At 42.8% G+C, this 12,268-nt stretch overlaps 1 protein-coding gene across 1 annotated transcript in view; it reads left to right on the top strand.

The window, feature by feature from the left end:
- Positions 1–8,103: 8,103 nt before the first annotated feature.
- Positions 8,104–12,268, top strand: part of ANO1 (anoctamin 1) — a 45,877-nt gene continuing 41,712 nt past the window's right edge. Inside the window, 2 exon segments of the mRNA XM_035892634.1 lie at positions 8,104–8,211; positions 11,866–12,192. Coding sequence (XP_035748527.1) covers positions 8,104–8,211; positions 11,866–12,192 — 435 coding nt within the window.

The raw sequence follows: 12,268 nt of genomic DNA, 5'->3' as shown, positions 1-12,268 counted from the left end.
AGCAGAAGCAAATCTGAAATATTTTTCCAGCGTCTGGTAGAAGCAGAGTGCTTAATTTAAGTATTTTAGAAATATGCCTGAAACCAGACATACTTAATAGAGCATTAAATAGTGGTTGGTAGTTGGGGGGGAAGAAAGTGCAATTTGTCTTGGGGGGCGGGGAGAGGCTTTGTGTGTTTTTATAAAAAAAAAAGAAGTATAAAAAAATATGGGATTTTCCAGGGTATGAGTCTTGTTATGGTAGAATTTATATTTGCTAGGTCCTTTATGTGCTGTTGAAAATGCCTTTTCAACCAAAATGTTCATTTTGCTGTCACTATGGGTTTTTGGGTAATTTGCTCTTCATTTTTAGATTCCACATTTCACAAGGGTTGTGTCAGATTAGATGTGTTCCAGGCGAGGGCTACATACTGCAAATGGTAAATTAATCTTTAAAAACAAAAATAGAAGGGCAGAAATAGAAATGATGTCACAGCTGTCTGTCCTTCTAACCTTCTTTTAACATGTTGTTGATAATAATAGATCAATAACTTTAAAGCTGTAGACAGCCTTCCAGGAAAGCTGCAGCCCCACGCTGGAGACCCACTGTTGATGTCAGGCCTGAGAAACACAGCTAAGCAAGCTGATGTTTCAAATAAACCTGCCAGGAGCTGAATTCTCTCCACCCACATGATGGGTCTTCGTTTTCAGACTCCCAAATACTGGCCACAAAGTCTCTGAACGGGCTGTGCTGTTCAGTGTAACGTGAAGTGCTAACAAAGTTGTCAGCATCAGCTATATTGAAATTGTCCTGCTTTAGAAGTATTTCTGTTCTGTAAAGGAAACTGCACTTGGAATCCAAGTTTTATTTCACTGTTCGATCTTCTTTTTTTAATGGATTGGATCATAACCTCCTGTTTGCTTCATTAATGTAATACTCTGTCCAGGCCCAGGCTACAGCCAAGTTTTAAAATAAATGCAAAAGCAAAGGAGGTGGGTGAGTTCCAGGGTGTCCTACTGAGCGTGGTGCTCCAGGAGATCAGAGGGGCAGGGAGTCACCTCAGCAGGCGGTTGGGCAGAATGTGTCAATGTCCCTGAAAGCATTAATTGTGCCCAGGGGTAGGTTGGTTGCCTTTTACAGCAGCCCTTTGCCTGCCAGGCCGGTTAATGCTATTAGTGCAACCTTCTGTGTCTACCGAAGCCGTAGAGGCAACATCTGGCTGTCCACAGCTGGAGAGGCAAGGGAGAATTGAAATCAAATGCTCACAGATGTGGATCTAATCAGTGCTTAACTTCTGGACTTTGAACAGAACAAAAGTTCAGGACATGTACGAGCGCTCCTTGGAGAGCACTGCAGTTCCTGACCAGGCTGTTGGTCTCAGGCCAGTGCCTTGTAAACAGGTGTCAGCCTCCCATAAAAGAACTCCCCTCTCTGCCAGCAGTGGGTATCCTCGCTGGCATTCCCGTGGCAGAGCTCCGTGGGCCAGGAGGAATGACCCATGGGTCAGGAATGAGACGCACTGGTGGGGTGGCATACTGAGGCTTTCTTGACATTTGCCTTGCCTTATTTTTCCCAAGGCCAGTGCAGGGATTTGGGGCTTCAAATCTGCCAACCTTTTAATATATCAGGAGAGGGGAAAAAAGAATAAAACAAAAAAGAGGGGGAAGTGATAGGTGAGCCGATTGTGAGTATTTCTTTTTCTTCTTAGCCCAAGGATTAACCTGTAGCTCTGAATTGGAAAGATAGAGGAAGTAAGGAAATGGGTAAGACCGTGCTGAAGGAGGATTCTGCTGCTAGGGGGCAATGTACAGTAAGCAAAAACACATGAAGGCGCTTTCTCTCAGTATCTCTCAAAGGTTTTTTTTAAAAAGAACACAAATCCAAAAAAAATCCGACATATTGCATACCCTAGCATTGCTTCTGCAGAAAGAGCATAGTATAAACAAAATATACAACCTATATTTAAAGGTGTATGTGTGTATTTTTTTTTTTTTACATATATATATGTGTGTGTGTGCATGACTTACTTAATACACTTCCCCCCTATCACAGGAAGCTCACTACCAGTTCTGGGACCTGCGCACAGCACTCTTACTTGTAAATTCTTATGAAACAAATGTCTTCTTTTAAGTTCAAGGAATCTAAACCCCATACGCCAGTATTTCAGAAGCTTTTGTGAAGAACTGATGTTATGGCTCCTTTAAAATTATTTGCTTGGGGAACTTATCCTGCATGTGTCTTAATTTTTCATTCTGAATTCTATCACAATTTTTATGAGGCAAAAAAGATAAGAATGTGGATATTTAACAGTCTTAATTCATGTGGTCTTGTAACTCTCCTTGTTAAGAACAACTGGGACGGCTGACTTAGAATCATAGAACCATAGAATGTTTTGGGTTGGAAGGGACCCCTAGAGGTCATCTAGTCCAGCCCCCCTGCAGTCAGCAGGGACACCCTTAACTCGATCAGGTTGCTCAGAGCCCCGTCCAACCTGGTCTTGAATGTTTGCAGGGGCCTCCACTGGCTCTCTGGGCAACCCATTCCAGTGTTTCACCACCCTCATTGTGAAGAATTTCTTCCTTATATCCAGTCTAAACCTACCCTGTTATAGTTTAAAACCATTACCCCTTGTCCTGTCACAGCTGGCCCTACTAAAAAGATTTTCCCCATCTTTCCTATAGCCCCCTTTAAGTGTCTTTATGACTTTTTTGTTCTATCTACAGGGAGAGATAAGAGAAGGCAGCTTCAGCGAAGTTATTGGTTTCAGGCTGAGCAGTGAAATAGTTGTTCGTTCGTTTACATATACGTGTGCTGACTTGATGATGCTCGTTTTAGAACTAGCGCAGGACGCGTCTGTAAAACCTGCGTTGTGTGAATGCAATTTTCCCTTTATTTTAATGAAAAATATTATTATTTTGCCTGAGAATATGCAGTGGATATATGTTGTTATAAGTATGATATTAATAAGCTAGTCGATCAAGCCTGAGGCTAGTAATAGAGAAACTACACCCATTTCTAGAGCAGGTTTTCAGCTCTGCTTCACCTGGTCACCACAGTCCAGTGAAGAAGCACTGTCTGACTGAGTAATGGTCACAGCATAATGTGCCAGATTTCTGTGGTGGAAAATTTATTGTTAATTAATGAGTTTCCAAGAAGAGTTTTGAGGTCTTCTACAGCTGCAGCTGCAGTTTGAACAAAGGAGCAGATTTTTACAAGTTTGAGGGCTTTTTTATTAACTTAATCTTGTTTCCCATATTGTTCAAAGTGAGACACTCTTTGGAGATTCCAGGGGAGAATTAACTGACTCGGACACAAGGCGTGCACAGACCCTCACTGTTATAATGCACTTGTCTCTTCTGATATTTTAATTCACCAGTTTCTGTCCTCATGCTCTCATGTCTGTGATTCATATAAGTGTATCTACTTCAGATTAATATGGTGCTTGCTTATTTTGTACTGGAAATGACATGGAGGTCATTGTACCTGCTGCATTTTGCGGAGAAACCAGTTCAGAATGGCCAAGATATCTCTAATTTTACTGCAGTTCGCAAGGTCACTGTAGCATCTCCATGCCCTGAATTGCAGCTGGTGGCTCAGTGTAATCCACAACAGCCCAAGATCTCTGGGAAAACTCCCACAGAATGTAGAAAATTAGTTTGAGAGCTGCTGCAACCACCTCTTTCTGTGTTGTCTTTTCCTTGCTCTCCCATGTTACCTGACTTCTAACAAAAAAGGGACCGCTGTTAAGATACGCGTATGGTCACGTACCCTATGAAGGTGTTCCTAAACACAGGTGCTGCCTAAAAGCCTGTTCTTTTATACTAGCTTTGAAAAATACAGGGTTATTAACAGCAAATACGAGAATTACCTGGCAGTGCCTGTGCTAAGGAAGGTGTAAAAGTTCTGTATGTGTCCGATATTCACCAAATCCTTTCTCCAACCTGGTTCACAGGTGGGACTGAAATCGGTATCAAATGCTTTTCAGCATTCTGTGCTCTTATAGGATGCGGATGTTTTGTGACAGGCAAGGAAAACTTTAAAGTATATCATTATATATTGTATAGATGACAAGGTGTTCTGCGATTTGTGGCAAATGTTGGGAAATGACAAAGCAATACATAGTAAAGTGTAGAAGAAGCATCTGGTGGGTCTGAGTCTGTGTTCCAGGAATATTAGGAACTTCTGTCTCAAAATGCATGGGTTTCTGAACAACATCAGCTGTGGATACGAAAGAGAAATGGCCAATTGCTTATATGACTGTGTTGAAATACATTGAGCGCTTCTTCAAGTCTTTGTTGTCGTCTTAGCCTCTGGTGAGCAAAGAGAAGGGAGTGGGCTGGTCGACGTTAGCAGGCAGCAGAGCTGGCAATTTTCACAACACTCTCCTCTTTCAGCTCCCAGCAAAGAGATTAAGATGTGACTCTAGCTGAATTAGGACATTAATGGGCTTTGTGCTCTTCATATTACATGTACTACCTTGTCATAAATAATTCTGAACATGAATTTATTTTGAGATTAAATTGTTGTCCTTGATTAATATGATTAACACAAAATAGAGATTCATGGGTTTAAGTCTTGAAAGTACTCTATTCCACATAAAAATATGTTTTGTGTTCCACAACAGAATGCTTTGACCTGTGCCAAATCAGCATAAGTGAATTAGTTATAATCCCTGTGCGTTTGTAATTACTAAAGTGGTTTGGATGGCTTTACTTAGAATTAATTCCTGACATCATCTTTAAGTATAGAAATCAAACTTGTTGTAATGAAGATTGTGTCCATAAAGTTCTCACATTTCGCATCTTTACCAGTAGTCATAATAAACTAGAATCGTGTGATTCATTGCCTACCTTAAGCATTTGTTCTTTCCGATATTGCCAAGCTACTGAGGTGTAAACAGAAATGTAAATATATGCCTGCGGAGGGGTGATTGTTTGGGCTTGCACAACAGTACTGAATCACCAGAGCAGGTCTCCTTGCTCTGTACCGCAGACTGCTCAGAAGTGCAGCTCCAGAGCACAGAGAGCTTGTTTGGGCTCAATGAAGCTTGCGAGTCGCTGCTCTAAACATATTCCGTCCTAATCATAATTTCTAAACTAGCGCTTTTCAGTTCACAGGTCCATGATGAGATATAAAAAATATTCAGCTTAATAGTCAGTAAAAGGGGCTTCTCTCCTATAACCTCTGTAATCTGCCGAAGTAGCTAGGTTTTATTTAGTACATGTGTGAAAGGAGGAAAAAGGAGAGGACCTCTACAGCACTTAAGCTATTGTTTCTAGAAAGTTGTTTCAGGCATTCTTCCAATAAAAACGCAGGTTGCTATGCTTAGGAAGTTGCAAAAGTTGTTGTGTTATTATATGAGTATTTTACAGCTATACAATAAAAGCTTGAGTATGTAAGGATTCTACAGCCGACGGCATTTGTACCAATTCCTGTGTGTTCAGGGAGCGTGTGTGTGTGCATGCATGTGTATACTGGGAAAAAGAGAGCATGCGTGTGCAGGGAATTGTCACAAACATGCCAGTTGCTCCCATGAGACAGCTGATTTTTTGGCTGCATCTCTATATTACCCCATAACAAGCTTCTTTAACTCTTACAAATTGTTATTCGAGTGATTTATTGAGTTTGAGGATGCTGCCCCACATCACAAGCATGGCATCTTTTCTGGGATAACTATTTGAGAATTTTAAAGAAAAGCCAAGAACAGCAGCACAGATCTGCAGAGAGGTGGGTGTTACAAGCTGAGCACATGAGCTATGTAAGGATAATTGCCACCCAGCTTTTATGCAAAGGTGATGCTGTTAATGAGCGCTGCAGTTCCTAGGAAAGCAGGCAGCTTGCAGAGAGTTGCTCGGGACAACAAATTTCCCAGATATGGGAACCGAAATGTAGATTCACAAACTCGTGCTTGCGAGTTCCAGAGAAGTATGACTTTCATACTAATCATGTTCATCTTACACCGATAAGCTCAAGCAATGTTCCAAGGCTTTGGCCACACCTTCCTCCTCTGCTGCTGCAAGTTGTTGTCCCTGCTAACTCCTGCATGTCACCATGAAGAACCTGGACTGCAGGTTCAGGCAGTGCCCTCCCAACATTGAAGTTGGGTCCGGTTGTCTGGGTCCATGTGCTCTGACCATCTCCAGGGATGGATGGAGATTTGTAGCTTCTCTAGGCCCTTTCTCCATCATGTGATCACCCTTGTTGTTAAAGAATTAAGATTTTTTTTTTTAATGTCTGGTCATAATTTCCTTTGTTGCACCTTGTGTCGGTAGATTCCCATTCTTTTGCTGTGCACCTGTGAGAAGAATCTGGCTCTGCCACATCTGTACCTACGCAGTAGGTAGTTGAAGGCAGGAATGGGACCCCATCATTTGCCTTCTCTTCTTTGGGCTGCATAAGCACGGGTCTCTCAGCCTTTCCTTGTGCACTTGAGCCCCCTGACCATCTTGACTTGCTCAGGTCAAACTGGACTTGCTCAAGTTTGTCGATGTCCTTCTTGTGCTGGGGAGCCAAAACTGGGCACAGCACTCTAGCTGTGGCAAGGGTCAAATAAAGGAGAAAATCGCTTCCTTAAACCCGCTGTCTTTGCTTTCTTACTAGTGGAGCCCACTATGCAGCTATGTAGCACTCAAGATGATCACTCACTTAGAACCTGTCCACCAGGACCCTGAGGTCCTTTTCTGCAGAGCTACTTTCTATCCAGTCCATGCCATTTGTGCTTGTGCTTGAGACTAGTCTGTCCAAGTGCAGGACTTCATATTTGACTTCGTTGAGTTTCATGAGGCTGCTCTCAGCCCATTTTTCCAGCCTGTCAAGACCCCTCGAAGCGGCAGCCTTACCCTCCAGCTTATCAACCATGCTCCTCAGTTTCACGTCGCCTGCAAACTTGTTGGGGAATGAGATTTTCCCTGTCTCTTCCTTACACATCATCCCTGAAGTTCAGCCAAATCCAGACGGATAGTTTGGTGAAGAGGAGTAATGTGCTCTTAGGCTAAGACATAGCTAATTAAAATGCAGTATCTATCCTCACGTCATCATTAGCTTAGTGGCAGCTCTAGGTAGGAGGGAAGTATTTTTCCTAATGGACTGATTCTGTACAAATTCTGCTGCTATCTGCCCCAGAGTGTTGAACTGGTTGCAGCAGCAGACTGTTGTAACGTAGCTGCTCTTAGAGCATGCTCCTCTGCAGGTTTTTGTTGTTTGTTTTTTGGGGAGAGTTAACTTAGTGTATCCATTCAAGGCTAAATTCTAAAATTCTTGCTTTATCTTCACTTTGTAGACAAACAAATTCTGCTCCTGTGTGGCTTAAAAAAAAGGGCATAATGCTGCAGTATTTTTCTTCAATGTCAAAATTAATCAAATCTTGGAAAACTTTGCCTTCTATTGCTTGCATAAATGCACATATGCAAACACTAGTTTGCATTTTATCGGTTATCTGGTTGCTCAGTTTGTAGTGAAAATTTTACAGGAAATACTTTTGCCCATCTATATACTTAAATAATAAGTGGAAAGAGGATGGGTGTCTGGCAGGTTGAGAGGGAGAAAACCTCAGATTTTCAAGACTGCTTAGGTAAGAATGGTTCAGTAAATCAGATGCCATACATAGGTACTTGAGGGGAAACCCACTACTTGGTTTTTGAGCATGAACAAGTGCTTGTTGAAGGAGAAAATGCCTGCTGAAAAGGGGAAAACACCATGCCACCTATCGTCACCAGCTAATTCTCAGGCTATTTCTTTTTTTTTTTCCCTTCTCTTGCCAAGAAATATAATCATCCTATGAGACCATACAGTAAACACATCCCGAGACAGCAGTGCAGAAAAGAAGTTAACTGAGCACTCCTCCTCCAGAGGAGGAGGAGGAGGAGACCTAGGTAGGGCTGAAGAGGGCTGCAGGAAAGCTGAGAAGGAGGCACAGAGGAGGGTGGGAGCCCTTGCACAAGGGCTTGTTGGCAGAAGGCGGCAGGAATGAGATACGTTCCAATTTGGGTGGCTCTGGGAGGAGCAAGTGTTGGGATTAAAGTGTATGGATGAAGTTGTTCCTTTTCTTTTCAGACGCAGACAGTGAGTTTCATGGGGTGGATTTTCTGCCAGAAGATTTCAACGAGGCTCCAGAGGAGACAGGAATGAGGGTGAACAAGAAATACTCCTGTCTACCTGCTGAGGAGAAGGGGATCCACATTATCAACATCCGAGCTATTGAGGATATAGGATATGACCAGCATGAGAGTACAGTGAGTAAAGGACTTGCCAGATGTGTCATGACTGGCATTCTGTGCTTTACCCCTTAGCTTATTTATCATTCTTTCTATCCCCAGTATGCTCCAAAATCCTCTCCCTCCCTTCCTTAGAAGTGCTGAGGAGGATTGCCATCAGCCACAGTACATGCTAATTTAGTGGGGTTTGTTCTTTGGCGCGAAGAAGGGACGTGAGGGATCCTTGTTTAACCTGCAGCGTGAAAAAAGGCGTTGGCTATTCTCAGAGTAATCAATCTGGCCATAAGGCTGTGGCAACCTTCAGATGTCTTTGCCCATATAAAGTAGAACAGAAAAAAAAAGTCTAAAATTTCATGCAAAAGCTATTGTTAACATTGGTAATGTTAAACTAATGTTCTGTGGCACAGAATAGAGGTTAGATTTCTGGTGGCATTAATTGTGCCTTGGTTAAATTCTTGAACACCAATTTTAAAGGAAGTTAGTAATATGAATACCAACGGGATTAGGAGTTAGTTATGCCATAAACACATAAAAAGGAGTTTATTCAGGTGAAGGAGTTGAGGTGGAGTAGGCTACATAAGAGATCTGGCTGGGGAAAGACGTACCAGAAGAAGCAATACTTGATTCATTCTGCTTGTGCTTAATTAGGATGGAGCATGGAGGAATAATTCTGCCAGAGTGTAAACATCCCTCCTGCTGTGGTAAAACTGAAATGTCTTTTCTGTGTCTCATTTCCAACCAAAGGGACATGAGCCTTCCATGGTCTAAGTCAACACAGCTCTATTTCGTGTAGCAGCACAGCGAGAAAGGATGTGGCCTATGAGTACCCTTCAGCATTAATCCACATCCTTGAAAGAATCTAACCATTCCTGTCTTGAACACAGGACCAACAGGCTTCTCTGAGTCTTTTGGCTGCATCCCTTTTGTGGTGGGATATAGCTATTCTCATATATTAATAAATTTATTGAGGCTTTAGTATCCCCAGTGCAGTGCCTTCTCCTAACTTATCTGTGAGTCAGCTTTTCAACCAGAAAGCCCAAAGAAATGGGAAGAAGCTCTCGTCCAGCTTCTGCAGCGTGACCTGTCCCCTTCCCGGTGGCTGTGGCTCCAAGAAACAGAGAAATTAGGGATTTTCAGTGCCCCTTTCCTCCACCCAAGTGATGCCCCAGGAGCAGAGGAGCTGTGGCCAGGATGTACTGGTCTCTCCTGAGCTCCCCAAGCAGTCAGAAACATCTGGCACACTCATCTTCAAGAGCCACTTTCAGTCCCGCCTGTTTCCTTTATTTATTAGTCTCCAGAACAGACCAGCTAATTGCTGTCCCTCATAAAGCCAGCCCAATGAGGGTCAGAAGTGGTTGGGGTCTGAGTCTCTTGCCTGTTTTATCTCCCCATGCTTACCTGAACATCTGTTGGTTCAGCCTAGTTTTTCAGAAATTGATGTTTAATTGATTAATAAGATCAACAAATCTTTAAAAAGTAAATACAGTTAGTTATCTTAAAAGAAATCCCAATGTTCCTGGGTCTTGTTTACAACAACTGTTTACTATGAAGCGGCATTATATCCTGAAAATCCAGTTAGTTACTATTTCTTAATGTTTTGTTTCTGTAGAAATTTGCATAACTTGAGTTGCCTGCCACCAGTAGACTGTCAGCTTGCTTTAAAAAAATATTCTGAATTCACAGGTGCATACCATTAATCACAAAGCAATCATAAAGTAATAGTTATTAATGGTCTTCTATATCATAGTTATGCTTAAGAACTACATAGGAATAGCTAGACAGGGCACAAGCATGAGCAGCCTGTGCCCTGAAGGATGTGTTATTGCCATGGCTGAGTAAGACAGACTTAGAGGGAGACTTTGGAGCAGGGGAAAGAGCGAATGGGACAAAGAGTGATCTCCATGGGAGTCGTAAATGCTGGATTATTTTATGATACATTTATGTATTTGGAGCAGAGGGTTTAGGTTAAATGGAAAAGAGGGATGGGATCCTGAAAGAAAAGGAGAAACAGATAGGAAAGGCAGGTATGGAGTGAAGCTGTGAGGGACTGAGGGGATGGGGGCCTGTAGCCAAGCGGGCCCTGGGCAGGCATAGTCAAGTTGGGCTTTGGAGAGCAATGAATGTTCTGGCATCCCCACCTCGGCAGACGGCTGCGCCACGTCCTGCCTGGCACCTTGGGCTTCTCGCTGTCTGCCTGTCCTCCTTGCTGTGTGTTACTGCTCACCTAATTACACTTGTCTAATTACTCCTTCGGTGCATTTCCTCCTCCCGTCAAACTCAGGAAGATGGGCTTTGCTGCTTGAATTTGTTGCCTGAGTAAAAATCTCCCTGGGGCAAAAAGGGAAAAACAGACTGTCCCTTAAAGGTATTGATTTATAGTTATGGTAGCTGGGACCAGCCCTCCCCAAAGCAATTTTCAGACAAGCATCCAAATTTGTGTAACATTGCGTGGGTTTCAAGAAAGTTTTGTCCATATTGGCTGCAATATACTGTACAGTAAGCGCAGAGGTTGCTCTTTTCATCTGGGGTTTAAAAATTGGACTCTTAGAAACAACTAATTGCCAATAACTTACAGTCACGGTTTTATGTATGAAACAGGCAGGAGGTGTACACATCCCAAAAGGGTTTTGACCGATATGATGTACAACTGATGGCCAATTGCTGTCATTTGGAGCACAAGTCCTTTTCCCTGTGTGGAGGCTTAACATTATGCTGTAAAATTAAAAGCCAGAAAACATCGCTGGTCCCTGAAAAGCCACTCCTGTTGTATTTTTTGTAAAAACAAATGCAAGTTAATAGTGAATTTTCATTTTTTTAAAAATAGTCTGTGCATCTCCAAGGGTAGACTTGTGATTTATGCTTGGGAAGTGCTATTGAAAGTAGAAATGAATAATTGTTAGTACTTTTGAGTGTTTCTACAGTTGCCCTGTGCAGTTGTCAGATGAATGCTTGGAAATGGAATTGTGTTTTAAGACTTACATTTCTTGCATCTTGCAACACTTAACGCAGCAGTAATTCAAGATGGGAATAAAGCCTTTGGCACCATCAGATTGCAAAGCAACACAGGTTTTATAAGTGTGGGGGGGAAAAAAGTGATGAACTCAGTAAGCAATGAACCCACGTCCCTGGCTACGGTCCATCGGCATTTTTGGCCGCGCTTCATGACCAGCTGGCTCCCTTCAGTCTGTATTTAAGATGATCTCTTTCTCAGATGATACAAACTTGCAGTGAGAGATAAGAGAAGTGAGAAATGTTTGCACATGATATTAATCTGTTTGTCAGAATTGAAACGCAGATGTCTTGGGTGGAAAAGGACAGATGATCCTAGTGGTGATTAACCCCCAAAGGAGAAAACCAAATCCACCGAGTAGCTGACTTATGAACTAGTCTGACGGTAATTAGATTAAATCCCAGTCATTTTATCTATTTATTTCTGGCCAATAAAATCCCAGCTGGCTATCGGTAAAATTGCAGGTGTTAACTTGCAAAATTGTTTTGAGTGAGTAGCATGTGGGGGCTCCTCCCATATGCATGCTGTTTAGAGACCAGTCATTGCTCCAGGCAAGAAGGGGTCCTTGATACAAGGATATGATCTGTCTGGTGTCCGTGTTGGCACGTGTACTCATTATTCTCCTCTCTCCTTCTCTCCACACCCCCATTCCCTGCTTCCAGTTATTAAATTCCCTATCCAAAAATCCAGATGCTGACTGCAAATATGGACTCTACTTTAGAGATGGGAAGAGAAAAGTAGACTACATCCTAGTGTATCATTACAAGAAGTCCTCAGCAGGGAGAACACTCGCCAGGAAAGTTCATCACAATGATTCAAGTGTCCGAAGCACCAAGCAGGACCAGCCGCTTCCCGGGAAGGGAGTGCAGCTGGAAATGGGGGAAAGTGAACCTCACGTGGATTACCACGAAGATGACAAGAGGTTTCGCAGGGAGGAGTACGAAGGGAACCTCGTGGAGGCTGGTCTGGAACTGGAACGCGATGAGGATGTAAGGAGCCGTTTCAAACAGTTAAAGATAATGATGATAACTGGCGGGGGAACCCTGGGGGGTGTTGGGGGCTTTC

The sequence above is a fragment of the Egretta garzetta genome, unplaced genomic scaffold (assembly GCF_000687185.1).
Source record: "Egretta garzetta isolate BGI_Z169 unplaced genomic scaffold, ASM68718v1 scaffold454, whole genome shotgun sequence".
NCBI classification, from domain to species: Eukaryota; Metazoa; Chordata; class Aves; order Pelecaniformes; family Ardeidae; genus Egretta; species Egretta garzetta.
The sequence above is the reverse complement of the archived record's forward strand: the minus strand, read 5'-3'. Positions and strand labels throughout refer to the sequence as shown.